General features: G+C 41.3%; 2 protein-coding genes and 1 long non-coding RNA gene across 14 annotated transcripts in view; 2 read left to right on the top strand and 1 right to left on the bottom strand.

Annotated features, from left to right (window-relative positions):
- LOC127530798 (zinc finger protein 37-like) overlaps positions 1 to 17,449 on the top strand; it is a 151,035-nt gene that overhangs the window by 90,790 nt on the left and 42,796 nt on the right. Inside the window, exon 1 of one of the 4 annotated variants that reach the window (XM_051938304.1) lies at positions 3,491 to 3,796. The exons of 2 other annotated variants lie outside the window; for them this stretch is intronic. In XM_051938304.1, coding sequence (XP_051794264.1) covers positions 3,592 to 3,796 — 205 coding nt within the window. In that variant the 5' untranslated portion in view covers positions 3,491 to 3,591. Of the gene's footprint in view, positions 1 to 3,490; positions 3,797 to 7,292; positions 7,605 to 17,449 lie in introns of those variants that run through there. One more of the 4 variants, XM_051938303.1, reaches the window with a different exon arrangement.
- LOC127530802 (zinc finger protein 391-like) overlaps positions 1 to 17,449 on the top strand; it is a 281,112-nt gene that overhangs the window by 223,720 nt on the left and 39,943 nt on the right. The gene's annotated exons all lie outside the window — the stretch shown is intronic.
- Positions 1 to 17,449, bottom strand: part of LOC127530807 (uncharacterized) — a 67,510-nt gene that overhangs the window by 35,012 nt on the left and 15,049 nt on the right. The gene's annotated exons all lie outside the window — the stretch shown is intronic.

Raw genomic sequence — 17,449 nt, 5'->3', positions numbered from 1 at the left:
GGGAGACGAGGTGGGGAGCCGAGCTGAGGAAGCCGGTGGTGGCGGTACGGCGGGGACTGAGGAGCGGGCAGACCAGGGGCAGACGCCGGGGGTTTCTGAGCGGAGGAAGGGAGATGAGCAGATGAGGGTTCCGGGGTGAGAGGAGGAAGGCGGAGCAGGCGAGGAATATCCAGGGGCTGACAGTGTCCGGACGGAGATGAATTCGTGACGGGGAATCGCAGTCAATGACCCAGCAAGGGAGCTGTCGGCAGAGCCAGGCTTTATTTGCCACTGATTCTCCACAGCCGTACCTGATTACCCCGAGTGCAGAGCAGGAGAGGGAGGGGCCATGATAGCTGGACTTCATATATTTCACTATGCAGACATTTTTATTGATGTCCAGTATGTTTTATAGACATAAACATATTTGAGAGAAATATTAGAAATGGATTTCTGTTTCTTCATAATAATTGAATTAATGCCATTGAATGTTCATCAGTGATTCATCTTTAGTGTTTGTTTCAATTTGAAATATCTGGATTAAATTAATACAGCTCAGTCAGTTACATTTTATATTATTTAGAATTCTTATTCAGTTTAACACTAGATGACGCATCAGTTCATTGAGTGTTTCAGAGCCAGTTTTTTCTTTTCAGTTATCTGTATTTAAAGTGATATCACTAAAATTGCAATGAAACAGCAGCAACATAAGAAACGACCAAATATACAAAAAAAGATCTATCAGAACATGATGAAAGTGCAGCTAAAGTTAAGTTAGCGAAACTACGGATAAGCAAGGTTTCCTTTTACTTCCAGAAAAATAAAAGCCTCATATTTGCTATTTATTAAAAAATCACTAAAAGCAACACTTCCAGTTTGTTTTAGTTTGTCGGTATTTATCAGTTTTACTCTCCGTTGTCTTGTTTTAATCAGTTTTCAGTTCAGTAATTCAGTTCAGTCCATTCAGCTGATTGGACCAACAGACACTGAAGGACTCTGACAGATGGTCAGTAATTAATGATAATTTACTGATTGGTGCTGGTTTTAATGAACTTTATGTTCAACTTCAGAGTCAGATATAATGTGAGCAGTGAACCCCAGGAGTTGGTGGAGTTTATTTGTGTGTGTTGACCAGAGAAGAGAGTTAGTATCCAGTGAATATTAGCTTTAATGTGAATTAGTGATGCTAAACGAGCTAGCTGAGCAGTCCTGGTTAGCAGCTAAATGTAGCATCAAGCTAACAATGTTTGTGTTGTTTCCTGTCAGCAGCTGAAGTGTGTTGTGTTCCTGTAATGTGGTTCATTGAGTTCATAAAACTGTGGCTGGTTGACGTTAATGTAACGTTCAGGAAACTTAAATGTGATTAAAACAGTAACGTTAATGTTCTTGTTGTCAGGAATCAGCTTTAATTTGACACTAAAACAGACATCAGTTTCATGAATTTGTTGAAAATGGTCTCATTTGTTGTTGTGATGTTGCTGCTGATTCATTAAAACCAGATGATCCGTGTTGAAGACACGTTTAGTTTAAGTATCAGAAGTACAAGAAGGAAAGTGGAAGTTTAGTTCTGCTACATCAAAGATTTCAGGAATAAAATAACTAAATGAGTCTTTATGCCTCCAACTTTATTTTACAATAATGAAATAATCACAGATAGTAAAAATATAAATAGCAGAGAAAACCTGAGAGAACAATTTCCTAAAAGTCTTTGAAGGAAAAACAGCTTTTTCTCCTGAAAGATCAGAATCAGCTCCAACATCTGCATCTGACAGCATCAAGTCAAACAGAAAGAAAAGAAAACAGAAAATGACTTCTTTCTGATCACATCCGTTCCTCTGCTCACATTCTTCACCTTTATAGTCCACTTTTAAAAGTTCAGCAGACAGGCCCTCTGCTTTGGAGTGAGACGATGTCGTCATGATGTGGAGACTGAAGTTTCTGTTTCACCCACAGCGTGCTTAAGGACACCCGGGTCAGACTGATGTGAGAAATACTGACCGACAGCTCACATTTAACTGTCTGTAGTTCTGTTTAGATGGATGATAAATTTTCACTCAAAACCTCCAGGAGCTGGGTCTTTAAAATAACCACCGTCTGGTTACAGAGTGAAAGTAGCAGTTCCTCCTTAAGGTCAGAGATTGCAGCATCTGAGGGCCTCTTCAAAAGAAGACGTAGTTGATGAAGATATTCTGGAGCAGAAAGACCACGACCAAGCAGCCTGGAGGTCTTAGGCAGCGTCTCCCTAAAGAGTTTTGGAGAAGGTCGAGTTTCTTGATGCAGCCACATGGTCAATAAACTGTTTGCCTTCCTCAGCTTCACCAGATGCTGTGGCAGCTGGATCTGAAACCTTCCTCCTTGGGCTCCATTTTCAACTTCCTCAGCCAGGTGGAGTTAAACTCTCTGTGCTCCTCTAGGGGGGTAAACACACCTATAGCCATTCATTCTCCCATAGACACACATGCACTCTCTCTTCTATTCACATCCACATACTGATAACAAAAGGGAATGTATGAAATCAACACGAAGCTCAATTTGTTTCCTTCACCAGCTTTATTGTCATCACACAGAGTCCAAGTATAAAGACAAATGCAGTTGAGTACGTAACTGTAAGTGCAAAAGAAGCAGTAAAAGTGCCTCATGAACAGTTTGGGTGTTTACAATATAATACGGTATAAACAGTACTCAGTGGTGTGATCACATTAAGTATATCAATGGAATAAACTGTAGAAGACAATATAAAAATAGATAAATGAATGATATGAAATATATGCAGTTATTCTGTATCTTTCTAGTTTTGTCTTTGTAGCCTTGCTGTTGTTCAGAATCTGTTTTTCAAATTCTCAGAGCAGGGTGTGAGGTGGTTTTATTTGGGTTCCAGCACATATGGGTGTGGAGGGCAATGAGGAAGCAGATAACTTGGCACAAAGAGCAACCAAGGAGGAACGAATAGAATTTGATTTACCACACAGAAAGTCAGATTATGACTCTGTCATTAACAAACTAGTCAAAGAAATATGACAGAGGGTTTTGGAAAAAGAAGAGGGGGACTGATTTTGCTATTCAAGATCAAATGGGAAAAGTAAGAAGGCACTTCAGTGATGCAAGAAGAGACTCAATTGTTCCAACCTGGCAAAGACTCAGACACTGCAGTCTGAAAAGTGGACTGGCTTTGATTGGGAAGCACAGAGGTAGGAACTGTGAGTGTGGTGAACTAGAAACTGTGAGAAATGTTCTTCTTAAGTGTAAGCTCTACTCATGCCAACAGAAGAAACATTAGAGACTAGGAGCAGCTGGACGAACTGTTTTTAATCTTTGCTTTCTACTTAACATGGAGGAGTGGACAAATATGAAGAAACTTCTGAACTTTCTCATGACCACAGGACTGCATAAAAATATCGAGGATTCTCTAAGGACTATGGGTAACATCCAGTAGGTGGCAGCAATACGCCAGTGATGCGTCTAGTCCGCCTAATTCAATGAGGAAGAAGAAAGTAATTCAGTGTTTCTGCCGGAACTTCACAGTGTGACACCCGGCGGATGTGAACAAAGAAGCATGAGCAGAGTTAGCTTCACTGCTGTGTGGACTGAGCTCTAAAACGGCTGTATTATCGTATGAATGAGAAATATCTGAACGTTAAAGTAACGATGTGTTCAGTTGAGTATCTGAGAGAGTTGTTTAGCGACAGACTAACTGCTGCTGCTGGAGAAATATTCTCAGAGTTTGAAAAAACCATCGTCCAGTACCAGGAGGAGATCGATCGTCAGCGCAGACTGCTGGATGTCATCTGGAAACCACACATCCCCTTACAACCCATAGGTGTGTATGAAGAATTCCACTTATAGCATGTGTAGTGGTTGTGTACTCTCTCTTGCATTGTGTAGATAATCAAACTGGGAGCATCCTCCCTATTGGCATGAAATCCGCCGTTTATTTTCAGGAGCTGGTAAAACACACTGATATTACTCTCACAGTCGTGCACGTGGTAACCTCCAGATAATTCTAAAAACACAAAACAATTTACTCAGTACGGAGGTTAAACTTAATTAGCATTTTGCTAGCGGAGCTTAAACTGGTCATCTTACCACGGCAACAGGACACAGCAGACTGAGAACGTAATGTGGGGGAACACACCATAGATATGAAGAGTAGATACGCCAGCAGGCTGTAGCAGCCGGCTCAGCGACGTGCCTACGTGGCGGCCATCTTGGAGGGGGCAAAGTTCCCATTCAAACAATGCATGGGTCATTCCGTGTGGTTTCACCAGATGGTGGTTGCCGCACAATTTTCAAATTAGTCCTAAATTTGTGTGCCATTAGATAGTCACAAAAGTAATTTCTATGCAAAATTGTAGGCCTGTAGCTCAAATAGTTTCTGAGTTGTGGGGGTCTGAAATTTTCAGAATTTGGGCTATAAAAAGCCTCGCCGGCGGTTTTTGCATCTTTAAGTGGTTACTTCTCAGCCTCTAGACACCCATTTGCAATGCATACATGTAATTATAACATACACATACAAATTACATGTACTAACTTGAATTCAGGGAGCTCTGTAGTAGTTTATGGTTGATTAATTTAAAAATACAACAATAATGTTGAATTTTACAGTATCAGTGCAGTGGGATTAAACATGTTAAATTTAATTGTACAATGTCGTGTTACCAGCAAAAGAACCTATACCTAAGTTATAACTTAGGTATACCTAAGTTATACCATTACACTTTTTGAAGGTAGTCACCTTTAACAAGTAACATTTCACAGAGAATAAAACATACATAATACTACCATTGGAATGACTACTAATACTTGTATCCCAATTTAAAGTACTGAAAAGCAAAAAACGATTTTGACATTACCCGTTCCATTTTGAGTAAGAATATCTCAGTAACTACAAATATAACCTTGCTGCTTTTTTGTACAGTGATAGAAGACAGATGGAACTGTCTTGTAGAAAAATTTGGGGTCTCTGGTACCTGTCCCACACTGAGATTTTTGCCACCAAAAATAGCCAATTTAAAATCTTGTCCAACTTTGAGAACTCATATTTTCCAAACTGAGGTACCTAGAAAGCTCCAGTGTGCTAAGTTATCACACAAGTTTGTGTAGAATGGAACCCAGGGGTGTTAGAACACTCCTGTGCAGCATTTCTAGAACTTTTAAGGTCCCAAACTCCACTCGTGAGTAGGTGTCTCTTAAATTTTTAGCATTTTTAGCAAGCCCCCACGGCCTGCAGAGTGTAGGAAAACACCTGGGGATGTTTGTGGGGCACTAGCTACATGCAGAGGCCTTGTTCACCAACTCACAGCTCTCTGGTATGTCTTGAGGCTGAGAAATAACCACTTAAAGATGCAAAAAACGCTGGCGAGGCTTTTTATAGCCCAAATTCTGAAAATTTCAGACCCCTACAACTCACAAACTATTTGAGCTACAGGCCTACAATTTTGCATAGAAAGTACTTTTGTGACTATCTAATGACATGCAAATTTAGGACTAATTTGAAGATGGTGCAGCAACACCCCCAAGGAATATCTGGTCATTTCACCTGGAATGTACATTTATTTTCATGTACATTGAAAATAAATCATAATTTGCTCATTTTTCAACCGATTTTCGTGTGGTTTGGGTTATTGTCAACGTCAATACATGTGCTATTGATAGAGAATATTTGATCTGGAAAAAAAAACACAGAAAAAGGCTTTTTACAAATGTAGCCTGCAATTTCAGTTATCTTATTATTTCGGTCCAGAGGCCAGGGAATCTTTTCAGTTCAGCCATTACATATATAAATGTAAATACTTAGATATGTAGAAAATGTTTTGAGATCAAAAGATTTAATTGCAAATGTAATTTATTCATTTATTAATATTATATATATACACCAGGGTTTCCTCCAGGATTTTTTTAAACTGTGGGGGAGGTCTGCCCGAGTGGAAGATGGGGGTGGGGGGTGACGATGACGACAACGAAATCCCGCGATAGCTCGCGCCAAAACACTGGTTTTGGCGCGAGCTATCGCACGATTTCGGAACGAGATTTGCTTTACAGCATCGTCAGGTAATGTGGAGGGTTTCGTTCACTTCTCACCTCTAGCATGTTGTGGGACACTCGTTGAGACTATCCGAACCGGTCAGTGTGGGGCAAAAGCACGTTAGGGCGGACTTTAACGTGGGGGGGCAAGTTGCCCCAGACTTTTCGCTAGCTGAGCTGCTAGCTGAGCTGCTAAGCTGCCTGCCTGGCTAAATACTGGAGCTATGTCAAAAATTAATTTCTCCATCACTCACATGTATGAAATGACATGAAAACAGACCCCAGGTTGAAAAAAAACGAAGTTCCCCTTTAACCCTTTAAGCTGCAGTCAATTCCAGCCGTTTTCAGTACAAAAAATCGCTAATATTCTATTTTTAAATATAAAAAAATGACGAAAAATACAGGGAATATTGGACGTGAATCGCGAGGTGCATTTCCTTGAAAACGACCGATTCGTGGATTTTATACCGACTTCAGGACATGTTTTGGACAAAATAGTTTACTGGCTTGTGTCGTCTGGATGTAAAAGGTTGGATTATGGCCGTTTTTTGTGGAATATTTTGGAAATGTGAGTCGCGCTGTGTGCGTTGAAGCCGTGTATAGAGAACGGATGGATAAATATTCATTTTTGTCGGACAAATGTGGTTTTATTTGGGTTCCAGCACATATGGGTGTGGAGGGCAATGAGGAAGCAGATAACTTGGCACAAAGAGCAACCAAGGAGGAACGAATAGAATTTGATTTACCACACAGAAAGTCAGATTATGACTCTGTCATGAACAAACTAGTCAAAGAAATATGGCAGAGGGTTTTGGAAACAAAAGAAGAGGGGGACTGATTTTGCTATTCAAGGTTAAATGGGAAAAGTAAGAAGGCACTCCAGTGATGCAAGAAGAGACTCAATTGTTCCAACCCGGCTAAGACTCAGACACTGCAGTCTGAAAAGTGGACTGGCTTTGATTGGGAAGCACAGAGATAGGAACTGTGAGTGTGGTGAACTAGAAACTGTGAGAAATGTTCTTCTGAAGTGTAAGCTCTACTCATGCCAACAGAAGAAACATTAGAGACTAGGAGCAGCTGGACGAACTGTTTTTAATCTTTGTTTTCTACTTAACATGGAGGAGTGGACAAATATGAAGAAACTTCTGAACTTTCTCATGACCACAGGACTGCATAAAAATATCGAGGATTCTCTAAGGACTATGGGTAACATCCAGTAGGTGGCAGCAATACGCCAGTGATGCGTCTAGTCCGCCTAATTCAATGAGGAAGAAGAAAGTAACTCAGTGTTTCTGCCGGAACTTCACAGTGTGACACCCGGCGGATGTGAACAAAGAAGCATGAGCAGAGTTAGCTTCACTGCTGTGTGGACTGAGCTATAAAACGGCTGTATTATAGTATGAATGAGAAATATCAGAGCGATAAAGTAACGATGTGTTCAGTTGAGTATCTGAGAGAGTTGATCAGCGACAGACTAACTGCTGTTGCTGGAGAAATATTCTCAGAGTTTGAAAAAACCATCGTCCAGTACCAGGAGGAGATCGATCGTCAGCGCAGACTGCTGGATGTCATCTGGAAACCACACATCCCCTTACAGCCCATAGGTGTGTATGTGTTTTGATGGTGAAGAATTCCACTTATAGCATGTGTAGTGGTTGTGTACTCTCTTGCATTGTGTAGATAATCAAACTGGGAACATCCTCCCTATTGGCATCAAATCCGCCTCTTATTTGCAGGAGCTGGTAAACACACTGATATTCGCTCGGTGCATAACTTCACTTTCGTTCTACTTCCGCATTCTCGTGTGTTAGCGTCTTTACTTCCGCACTGTCGAGATGGTGACGTTTCTTCCCAACTGAATGTGTTTATGAAGCAACTGAAAACTATCTGTGAATCAGTCAGAAGACGGTGAAGTCATGTAACCTGTTCATCCTCTCAGAATCAAACTACACACCTTGGAACAAATAAGCACTCATTAAAAATCACGTAACATTGTGGCAAATGGTTTGGCGTGAGCATAGCTTTAGCTCAAAAAAACGTCAGCTGATGAGAAGCTGAGGAGGAGGATGACTGACTGTTGAAAGTTTTCTCAAACTCCGAAACAAACATTATGTTGAAGCAGGAAAAAACACGTTGAAATAGGCAGTCTGGTGCTTGCTGTAGTTTTGATCACATGGAACTTTACATAAAGTTTGTTTTGCTCAGACGTTTGTATGTCAGAGTTATAGGTTATAGTTGTAGTTTAGGTCTAGACTTGTTAATGTTTCTGGAGAGTGTCTTGAGATAACATTTGTTATGATTTGGCGCTACATAAATTAAGATTGATTTATTGATTGGCTCCAACAAAGCATCAAGGACACTTATAAATGAAATAGGTTGTATTTACAGTTTTTCTCAATTGCTAAAACACTAAACTCTTTTGTCTGAACCAAATTGTCAGTTGCCTGAACCCACTTATTGAATCAGTCACTCTTTTGGCTAAACCATAAGCCCTTTCCACCTGTTTAGACACATCTGGTCAACACATTGTCATTGTGATGCACCTGTGTTGCAAAATGGTGAGCACAGGTGAGCAAAAGTCAAACACATTTAAAGCTCAGGCATCACCGGTTGAACACAACAACTCAAAATTGATCACACTTGTGGCTAATGATGTGAGGGTACATATAAGCCAGAGCACTGGTTTGTGAGGCACTACAATGGACAGAAATCTAAGAAGAGGAGCATGGATACGGCATGCCAGGGATTCTTTCCACCGTTGCCTGGCCAGAGAAAATTCTGCTTCACAAGTGCTGGTAAAATTACAGAAAGTGTACATGACTGACTTTTCCCTCTGTTTTGTGTGTTTGTTCCAGAGAGTTTTTCAGTTGGATTTTGATGATACACATAAATACACCTGGAACAATGTTAGTTTTATAGAGGACTATTGATTCAGGAATGGTTCAATAGAACCCTCAAGTTATTGTGATTTTTCTGCCTCTATATTCTCCCTTTCTGAATCCTATAGAAGAATTCTTCTCTACATGGAGGTGGAAGGTTTATGAGCAGCAGCCATAGTTTGGGAAAATCTTTTGCCATCACTGGTCTTGACATGTGGTGATGTTTCTGTTGATGCATGTTAGGGCTGGATCAGACACACCAGGTCCTTCTTTCCAGAGAAAATGTGTCCTGTGATGTAGATGAAGTCCTGTGGTCTGACCCAGTACGGAGAAATGATGCTGTAGCAGAGTAATGCACTTCTTTTCTTTGTGCTTCATTTGTAAATTGTGCTTTATTTTTACATACCAGTGCTACATGTAAATGCACAGGATTTCTGTTTTCTTGCAAATTCTTTTTTCTATGTACAAGTGTTACAAATGCCCAGGTATTTAGTTTTGCAACATGCATTTAGTCTAAATGAACATTTATTTCTACCGCTTCATGTCCTGAGCGTTGTGTTTTCCTTTTTTCTATGTAGTGTTTAGTGACTACTCAGAGTATTTAATTTAAATTGACTTGAGGCATGATTTGACAGCAAAGTTCAGTTCTGAGCACAGATTGAACTGTTTTGAGGTGAAAGTTTGGTTTTGCAAGAAGAGTCAGAGTTTTTGTGAATGTAGCTTGAAAACTGGGTTTTGTGTTCACAGTTTAGGGAAAAGGAGAGCAGCTTTCCAGAAATGTGTCTTAGCCATCGAGAAAAACTGTAATTTCAGAGTTACATTAGGATCAACACTCTTGATATGCTCCTCATGTTTCAACATGTTACCTACCGTTGGTGGGTGATGAGCTGTGCTGATGCTGGCAGAGGCTGTCTTGGTGCTGGTTATGGGCACCATCTTGTTGATAACAGCAGGTTCAATTAATCTCCAGAATGCCATTGTTCGGTTATTCCAAGATTGTCCCCACCGAACAGGGTTGCAAGGAGAGGTTTAAGACGTTGTTATAACTCGTTGTGATTTATTTTGCTTTTGTGGTTTATTTTGCTTGTGTTTGTTAGAGTTTGTTAACAGTTCATCAACAATTTTCCAGTTGTAACCACAATGCAGCAGCAACAGCAACAGCAACAGCAACAGGTTATAAACCTGTAAAGATGGAAAAGGGCTGTGGTGTAAACCATGCATGGTATTATGAAATAAATATGCACAAATACATATTGCATAAATAGCAGAAATGCATATTGAATAAATAGCATAAATAAACATAGCAAATAGCACAGCAAGAGCATAGCAGCAGTTAAATAGCATGCATAATAGCAAACACAACAATAGCAAATCAAGCATTGCATTTGACACAAGCCACATAAAAAGCCACAAACAAAGCCAAGCAAGCCATGCATTGCATTACTGAAATCATTAAAATACAAATAATTGCTTAAGCTCAATATAAACCAATATCACATAAGCCAATTCCACAATGTACAAAAACTTTCTATTAGTAGGTTTAAAGTGCAGAAATAGTGCATGTAGTTCAACAGAGAAGGATTAACACAGCAATCCACTACTACGCCAGTTAAAAGCACTACATTACCCAGCAAGCATTGCTGGGAGGACAAATGGCCAATCAAAATGGCTGACAGAACAAGCAGCCAATCAGAAGCGTCCAAATATCTTAGCCAGCACGGCAAATCAGGAAGTAAAAATGAAAGCGCTCTGATTCAAAACTACTCACGGAGATCTTAAAATTACGGCGTTAAACATTACTCTGTCCACACCGATCACACACAAAACCATGATCAGTCCTACAACACTTAAATCCGGACACACATATATGCTAGAGACAAAAGTCAGCGGCACGGCGGCCCCACGAGCAAACAGAGTAAACCCACGTCTTACCGGTGGCGTCTCTCTCCTCACAAGATGTTTGCCAAACTACGTGAAGTCAAGCTACGTGATGCTTCCCGTTTATAGCCCGTGTCCCGGATACTAGTGTTTTACCAATGTGCGCGGCAGACAGGAAGGAGAACCTCCCACTTCACCTGTGTTTCATTACCGCTAATGCACCCGTGACGCTGACTGATTTAACCCGTGACTGACTGACTTAACAGCCATGAAACTCTTGTAGGATGCAAACCTAGTATAAAAACGTATGTCCTCATCTGATGCAGACAGGCGCTCTATCCCAGAACGCTGGCGCAGTTTGAGGACTTCCAGCTGCTGTTGTAGCTCCTTAACCTGGCAACGCAGAGCTTCGTTTTCGTCTGCCAAATTAATTGCCCTTGCTCCTGTTTGAAGGACAACACAGTATGATGTGGAGCTATTTCGGTCTCCATCTCTGACTCGGAGTCTAGTCCTGGGGCAGGACTCTCGGTCCGTGGACGCCGTTCCCAGACTCTCTGTCTCAGCGCAGGTAGTTTGTACCCATTCCAGGCAAAGTAAACAGGCACGCTTCCCTTTTTCAGCTTCCTCAGCCCCCCCACAGTCACACTGAAATCTGTTTTCTTAAAATGCCGACTACAAACCCGTGTGTTTTTGGTCGGGTTGAAGTGATCTTGCCGGATCTTCTGCATCCACTCAGCTAGCACTGCAGCGTCAACGGGGAATGTATGGAAACTTACTTCCTTGTTATAACGTGACAAAATGGTACATAAAGGCACACAACAGTGAAGTGCTGAAGATCCCACTCTCTGAAAGGCTAATCGTCTCCCCTGAATGCTAAAAACACTCATTGTAAAAATATCTCTCTCTCTGATCGCTGTCTGCTCTCCTGCTCACTATCTCCTGCTCTCCTTCTCAAATAACCAGAAGTTTTGACCGGAAGTTTCCACCCACACCCTTCAGTTGGAACGTCAGCGATGTGCAAGGAGCCTATTACTCTCACAGTCGTGCACGTGGTAACCTCCAGATAATGCTAAAAACACAAAACAATTTATTCAGCACAGAGGTTAAACTTAATTAGCATTTTGCTAGCGGAGCTTAAACTGGTCATCTTACCACGGCAACCGAACACAGCAGACTGAGACCGTAATGTGGGGGAACACACCATAGATATGAAGAGTAGATACGCCAGCAGGCTGTAGCAGCCGGCTCAGCGACGTGCCTACGTGGCGGCCATCTTGGAGGGGGCAAAGTTCCCATTCAAACAATGCATGTACATTGAAAATAAATCAGAATCTGCTCATTTTCAACCGAATTTCGTGTGGTTTAGTTTATTGTCAACATCAAAACATGTGCTATTGATAGAGAATATTTGATCTGAAAAAGAAAACACTGAAAAAGGCTTCCTACAAATGTAGCCTGCAATTTTAGTTATTTTATTATTTAGGTCCAAAGTCCAGGGAATCTTTTCAGTTCAGCTATTAGATATATAAATGTAAATACTTAGACATGGAGAAAATGTTCTGAGATCAAAAGATTTAATTGCAAATGTAATCTATTTATTTATTAATATTAATTATATATATAGGCAGTTATTTGCATATATCAAGGAGCTAGACTAGAACAGCATAGAGTTTATTTACATTTACAATAAACAACAGAATTACAGTAAACAACAGAATTATTATTAATATTAATTATTATTTATCTCTCTCTCTTGGCTGCTATATAGTTGCAGCAAAGCCCTCTCTCCTCAGAGCTGCTTCCCACTTCTTCCTCAACCCATAGTCTTTGGGAAACCTCCATGGAGTAAAGAAAAAAGTAGACAGAGAAGTAAATAAGTATGTACACAACAACATATTTATAAAGAAATCATGCTAATAAATTAAGTGCAAAGAACTGAATTAGCCAATATACTGGAGACCAAAGCTTTTTAATTTGATCAGTATATCATTGTTTAGTGGTTAGCACTTTCGCCTTGCAGCAAGAAGATCCCGGTTCAAATCCCGGCCTGGGATCTTTCTGCATGGAGTTTGCATGTTCTCCCTGTGCATGCGTGGGTTTTCTCCGGGTACTCCGGCTTCCTCCCACAGTCCAAAAATAAGCTGAGGTTAAGTGGTTACTCTAAATTGCCCGTAGGTGTGATTGTGTGTCTGTATATGTAGCCCTGTGACAGACTGCTGACCTGTCCAGGGTGTCCCCTGCCTTCATCCGAGTCAGCTGGGATAGACTCCAGCACCCCCCGTGACCCGAGTGAGGATAAAGCGGTGTATAGAGGATGGATCATTGTTTCGTAACATTTCAATTATTTGTGAGCAGTCCTAAAGAATTGCAAGTAATCCCAATCATAAAATGGGTTTGGAGGAATAAGATAGATGCTAATCTGGATATATATGAGTTAGGCTTTATAACTACGATTGATAGTATTGGTGGTCTTAATAGTAATGCGACTACTATGTGTCTGCTTATCTGTCTGTCTTGTAAAGCGTCTTTGAGTGTCCCAAAAAGGACTATATAAATTTGATGTATTATTATTATTATTACTACTAGTAGTGGTGGTAATACACCAAGTACTGCTGCTGATACTGTCTCTGCTACTACAACTTGTAATACTAGTACACATGCTGATACTACTTCTACGAGTCTAACAGCTACTTATACTGCTCCTGCTGCTTGTGATTTTAGTATTACTACTACTGCTTGTACAACTATACTACAGTTACTATTAATCATCTGGTATTTGGTTGTCCAGCTGTTAGCCCGTGATAGTGTTTTGCTTGTGGCTAACTAGCTAGCTAGCTCTCATAGACTGGAAGCTCTCAACAAGATTTAATAATGAAAAAAGAACCAAAAACTTATCTTATCTGTGGAAAGTTATTCCAAGTTTCCTTGTCTTGATCGTCCGACATAGTGTGCAACTGTATGCCGCACAATGAGCCGGCATTCTTCTTGTTTTAGTTTTCTTGCCACTGACATCAATGGAAAACACTGAAACTTTGCCCCCACTAGCTTAGTGTCTCTGTTGGCACGCCGTTCAGAGGGGCGTGTCCTATCTACTCTTCATATCAATGGAACACACACCAAGTCTGCAGGGGCCCAGACGTTGTGCGTCCACACCATATCCGGTGGTCACCTTGGGAACCAAATATGTAATATGAGATGGCAAGTGGAATCATTACCTCCACTACACATGTAGAACAGCATGAAGTGTTCAGGTGAATAGTTAACGGTGAACTGAGACACATTGTGAGGAAGAGAGGATGGGCTCATAATATGGTGTCTTGGGCTGCACGATATTGGAAATATGTGCGATATGGGTGTCAAGAACTGCGATATCTATATATATTGGCTATTAGTGCCGTTGGCCGATGTGACAGCCACTTGTTTCTGTTCTTGCAACCCCCATTTCATCAACACATCCCACAGGGCAGCCGCTATATTTTCACCAGTGTGGGAGTCCGGAAAGTAGGAGACTTCTAAGCAGCGTGTTTTCAGATCAGTCATTTGTGAGAAAGTGAACAGTAAAACTGATGTAGGACTCAGTAGTACGACTGGACCATAAATCTGTGGTGCTTGCAAAGAAATCCACATTATTAAGTTCCGCTTTTACAGACCCCACGCATGCCTCCTACATCTGTGGAATGGTGACTTGGAAAATAGTTCTGTGATGGCACTTGGTATCTGCGGTCGAATTCTTTCAGCATATCCAAAAAACCTTCTTTGCACACGACATTAATGGAGAGTGTACATTTCACGATACAACGTGTAATGGCCGCAGTTAAACCTTGGTGGCACTTGGAAGTTTTTCGTATGGTGTAACAGAAAAAAAACGTTCACCAATTGTTGTCTGTGTGCTTGCCTTTCGTTTGTCTGCCTTCATGGCAGTAGCTCGTGGTGTTTTAGATTTTAAGAAAACGGCATACAGTTCCTCGTGGTTGTGTTTGAGGTGGTTGTGCAGATTTGTCGTGTTTCCTCACGACGTAGCCACAAGTTTTCGGCATGACTTGCAAAGTTCTTGCGTCTGTGACTTGTCCTGTCTCCGAAAGCCGTAGTACTCCCAAATTTTAGAGGTGCGCTGTTTTTTAGGCACAAGTTGTTCGTTACAGTCGTCTTTCTCGTGTCCTGCCATGTTGTGTTGTGGCGCTGGTAGCAAAAGTGCTATTCGGGGTGGGGGGAGGAAGGTTTAAGGTCGCGCTCAATTGGTCACAAGTAAACGTCTATGCATGCAAAAAGCATGATTTATACATCTAAATAATCATAAAATTGTCGCGCAACTTTGCGATAAGGATATCGCATTGACCATTATTGCAAAAACGATATTTTTTTGATATATCGTGCAGCCCTAATGGTGTCTGTTAGTTGATGTTTGTGGAATTTTAAAAACGTGATTGTTGTGTTGATTGACCCTGGAAGCAAGACCAAAGTTTCCTGTTCAGAGGTGCTGGAAGTGTTTATCTGAACTACTCCACACTGACAGCAACTGCATTGTGTTATCAAACAGTTTCATAATAAAACTCTGACAGAGGACTCAGTCATTCCATCATTTCAGTCGAGAGACATAATTCCATGTATAGAGACCATTCATGATCTAAAGAAAGCACACATACAGAGTTAGAGAGTATAGAAGTAATGTGTTCAACTGCATTCCACTCTTAACATGTTGGGTTTCACTGATGAGTCAAATCAACAGTACAGTAACCAGCAGTAAAATAAGAATAACATTAAAATCCAAATGTCCTGACAGGTTTGAAGGCTGAAGAGGACAGGAATTATATATATACTATCGGGCCGTCTCCACCGTAGCCACGCACCCCTCCCGCGGACGGTCTCGTCGGTCCGGCGGGTTTTGCGCTGCACTTTTTTTTTCTTTCTTTTTTTTTTTTTTTGGCCGCGGACCAGTGAGGCGGCAATGTCGGCAGAATTTTAATGAGGCGCTGGCCTATACCAGTAAGGTGGCCCACCTCGTCGGTTATATGGGAGGGGAAACACTGCATCTGTAGATGCTTGTATCATTCCTGCTGCTGTGTCATGGCTCCAAGACTTAAATTATAAACTATCATATTCTTTTTGCGTTAAACATTCGACTCTTGATCTGATTCTGTTGGAGACAGCCAGTCCTGGACAAAGTGACAGATGTGTGTTCTCTCATCGTCACAGTAGTAACCATTATCTTTTGTCTCTTTGTCCCTCCAGAGCTCCCACAATCTTATGTCTGTGAGAATGAGAAGACTGTCGTTGACCATCAGCCCCATGACCAGGAGAGAAACTCCACAGTGGACCATGAGGACCCAGAGCCTCTACGGATTAAAGACCAGCAGGAGGAACTCTGCACCAGTTGGGACCAATCAAACCCAGAGATTTCTCAAATTAAAATAGAACAGGAAGAATTGTGCACCAGTCTGGACCAATTAAACCCAGGGTTACCACAAATTAAAGTGGAACAGGATGAACTCTGCTCCAGTCAGGAGGAAGAGTTAATTGGATTGAAACAGGAGACTGATACCTCTGAGGTGACTCCTGCTGATGAGGAAAGTGACCACAGTGAACCAAAACCAAACAGTGATCAGCTCCTGTTTCACATCTCTTGTGTATCTGAGAGCCCAGATCAGGAAGGAAGCAAGGATGTAGACTCAGGATCAACTGGATGTATCGAGCAGAAACCAAGACATCAGAGTAACAGCAGTCACAGTAATGATGTAGACAATGCTCCATTGTCAGCGAGACAGTGTGATAATGACAAGGCAAGAAAATCTGCAACATGTGAGGTCTGTGGAAAAGCTTTTAGGGATAAATCAGTTTTAATGATACATCACAGAACCCACACAGGTGAGAAGCCATATTCTTATGAAACCTGTGGAAAAAGCTTCAGTCGACGGACCCATTTGACTGCCCACATGAGACGTCACACAGGTGAGAAGCCATATTCTTGTGAAACCTGTGAAAAAAGCTTTAGTCATCGGTCCCGTTTGACTGACCACATGAGATGTCACACAGGTGAGAAGCCATATTCTTGTGACACATGTGGAAACAACTTTAGTCAACGGGGCCATTTAACTGCCCACATGAGATGTCACACAGGTGAGAAGCCCTATGTTTGTAACACTTGTGGAAAAAGATTTTCTTATTCATCAGCACATAGAAGGCACATGATAATTCACAAAAAGAGAAAGCCATATTCTTGTGAAACCTGTGGAAAAAGCTTTAGTGAACGTTCCAATTTGACTCCCCACATGAGACGTCACGCAGGTGAGAAGCCATATTCTTGTGACACATGTGGAAAAAGCTTTAGTCGACGGGACCATTTGACTGCCCACATGAGATGTCACACAGGTGAGAAGCCGTATGTTTGTAACACTTGTGGAAAAAGATTTTCTTATTCATCAGCACATAGAAGGCACATGATAATTCACAAAAAGAGAAAGCCATATTCTTGTGACACCTGTGGAAAAAGCTTTAGTCAACTTTCCAATTTGACTCCCCACATAAGACGTCACACAGGTGAGAAGCCGTATTCTTGTGACACCTGTGGAAAAAGCTTCAGTCAACGGAACCATTTGACTGACCACATGAGATGTCACACAGGTGAGAAGCCGTTTTCTTGTGACACCTGTGGAAAAAGCTTCAGTCGACGGGGCCATTTGACTGTCCACATGAGA

Source organism: Acanthochromis polyacanthus, chromosome 18, assembly GCF_021347895.1.
Source record: "Acanthochromis polyacanthus isolate Apoly-LR-REF ecotype Palm Island chromosome 18, KAUST_Apoly_ChrSc, whole genome shotgun sequence".
Classification (NCBI taxonomy): domain Eukaryota; kingdom Metazoa; phylum Chordata; class Actinopteri; family Pomacentridae; genus Acanthochromis; species Acanthochromis polyacanthus.
Note: the sequence above shows the minus strand (reverse complement) of the source record. Positions and strands in the feature narration are given on the sequence as shown.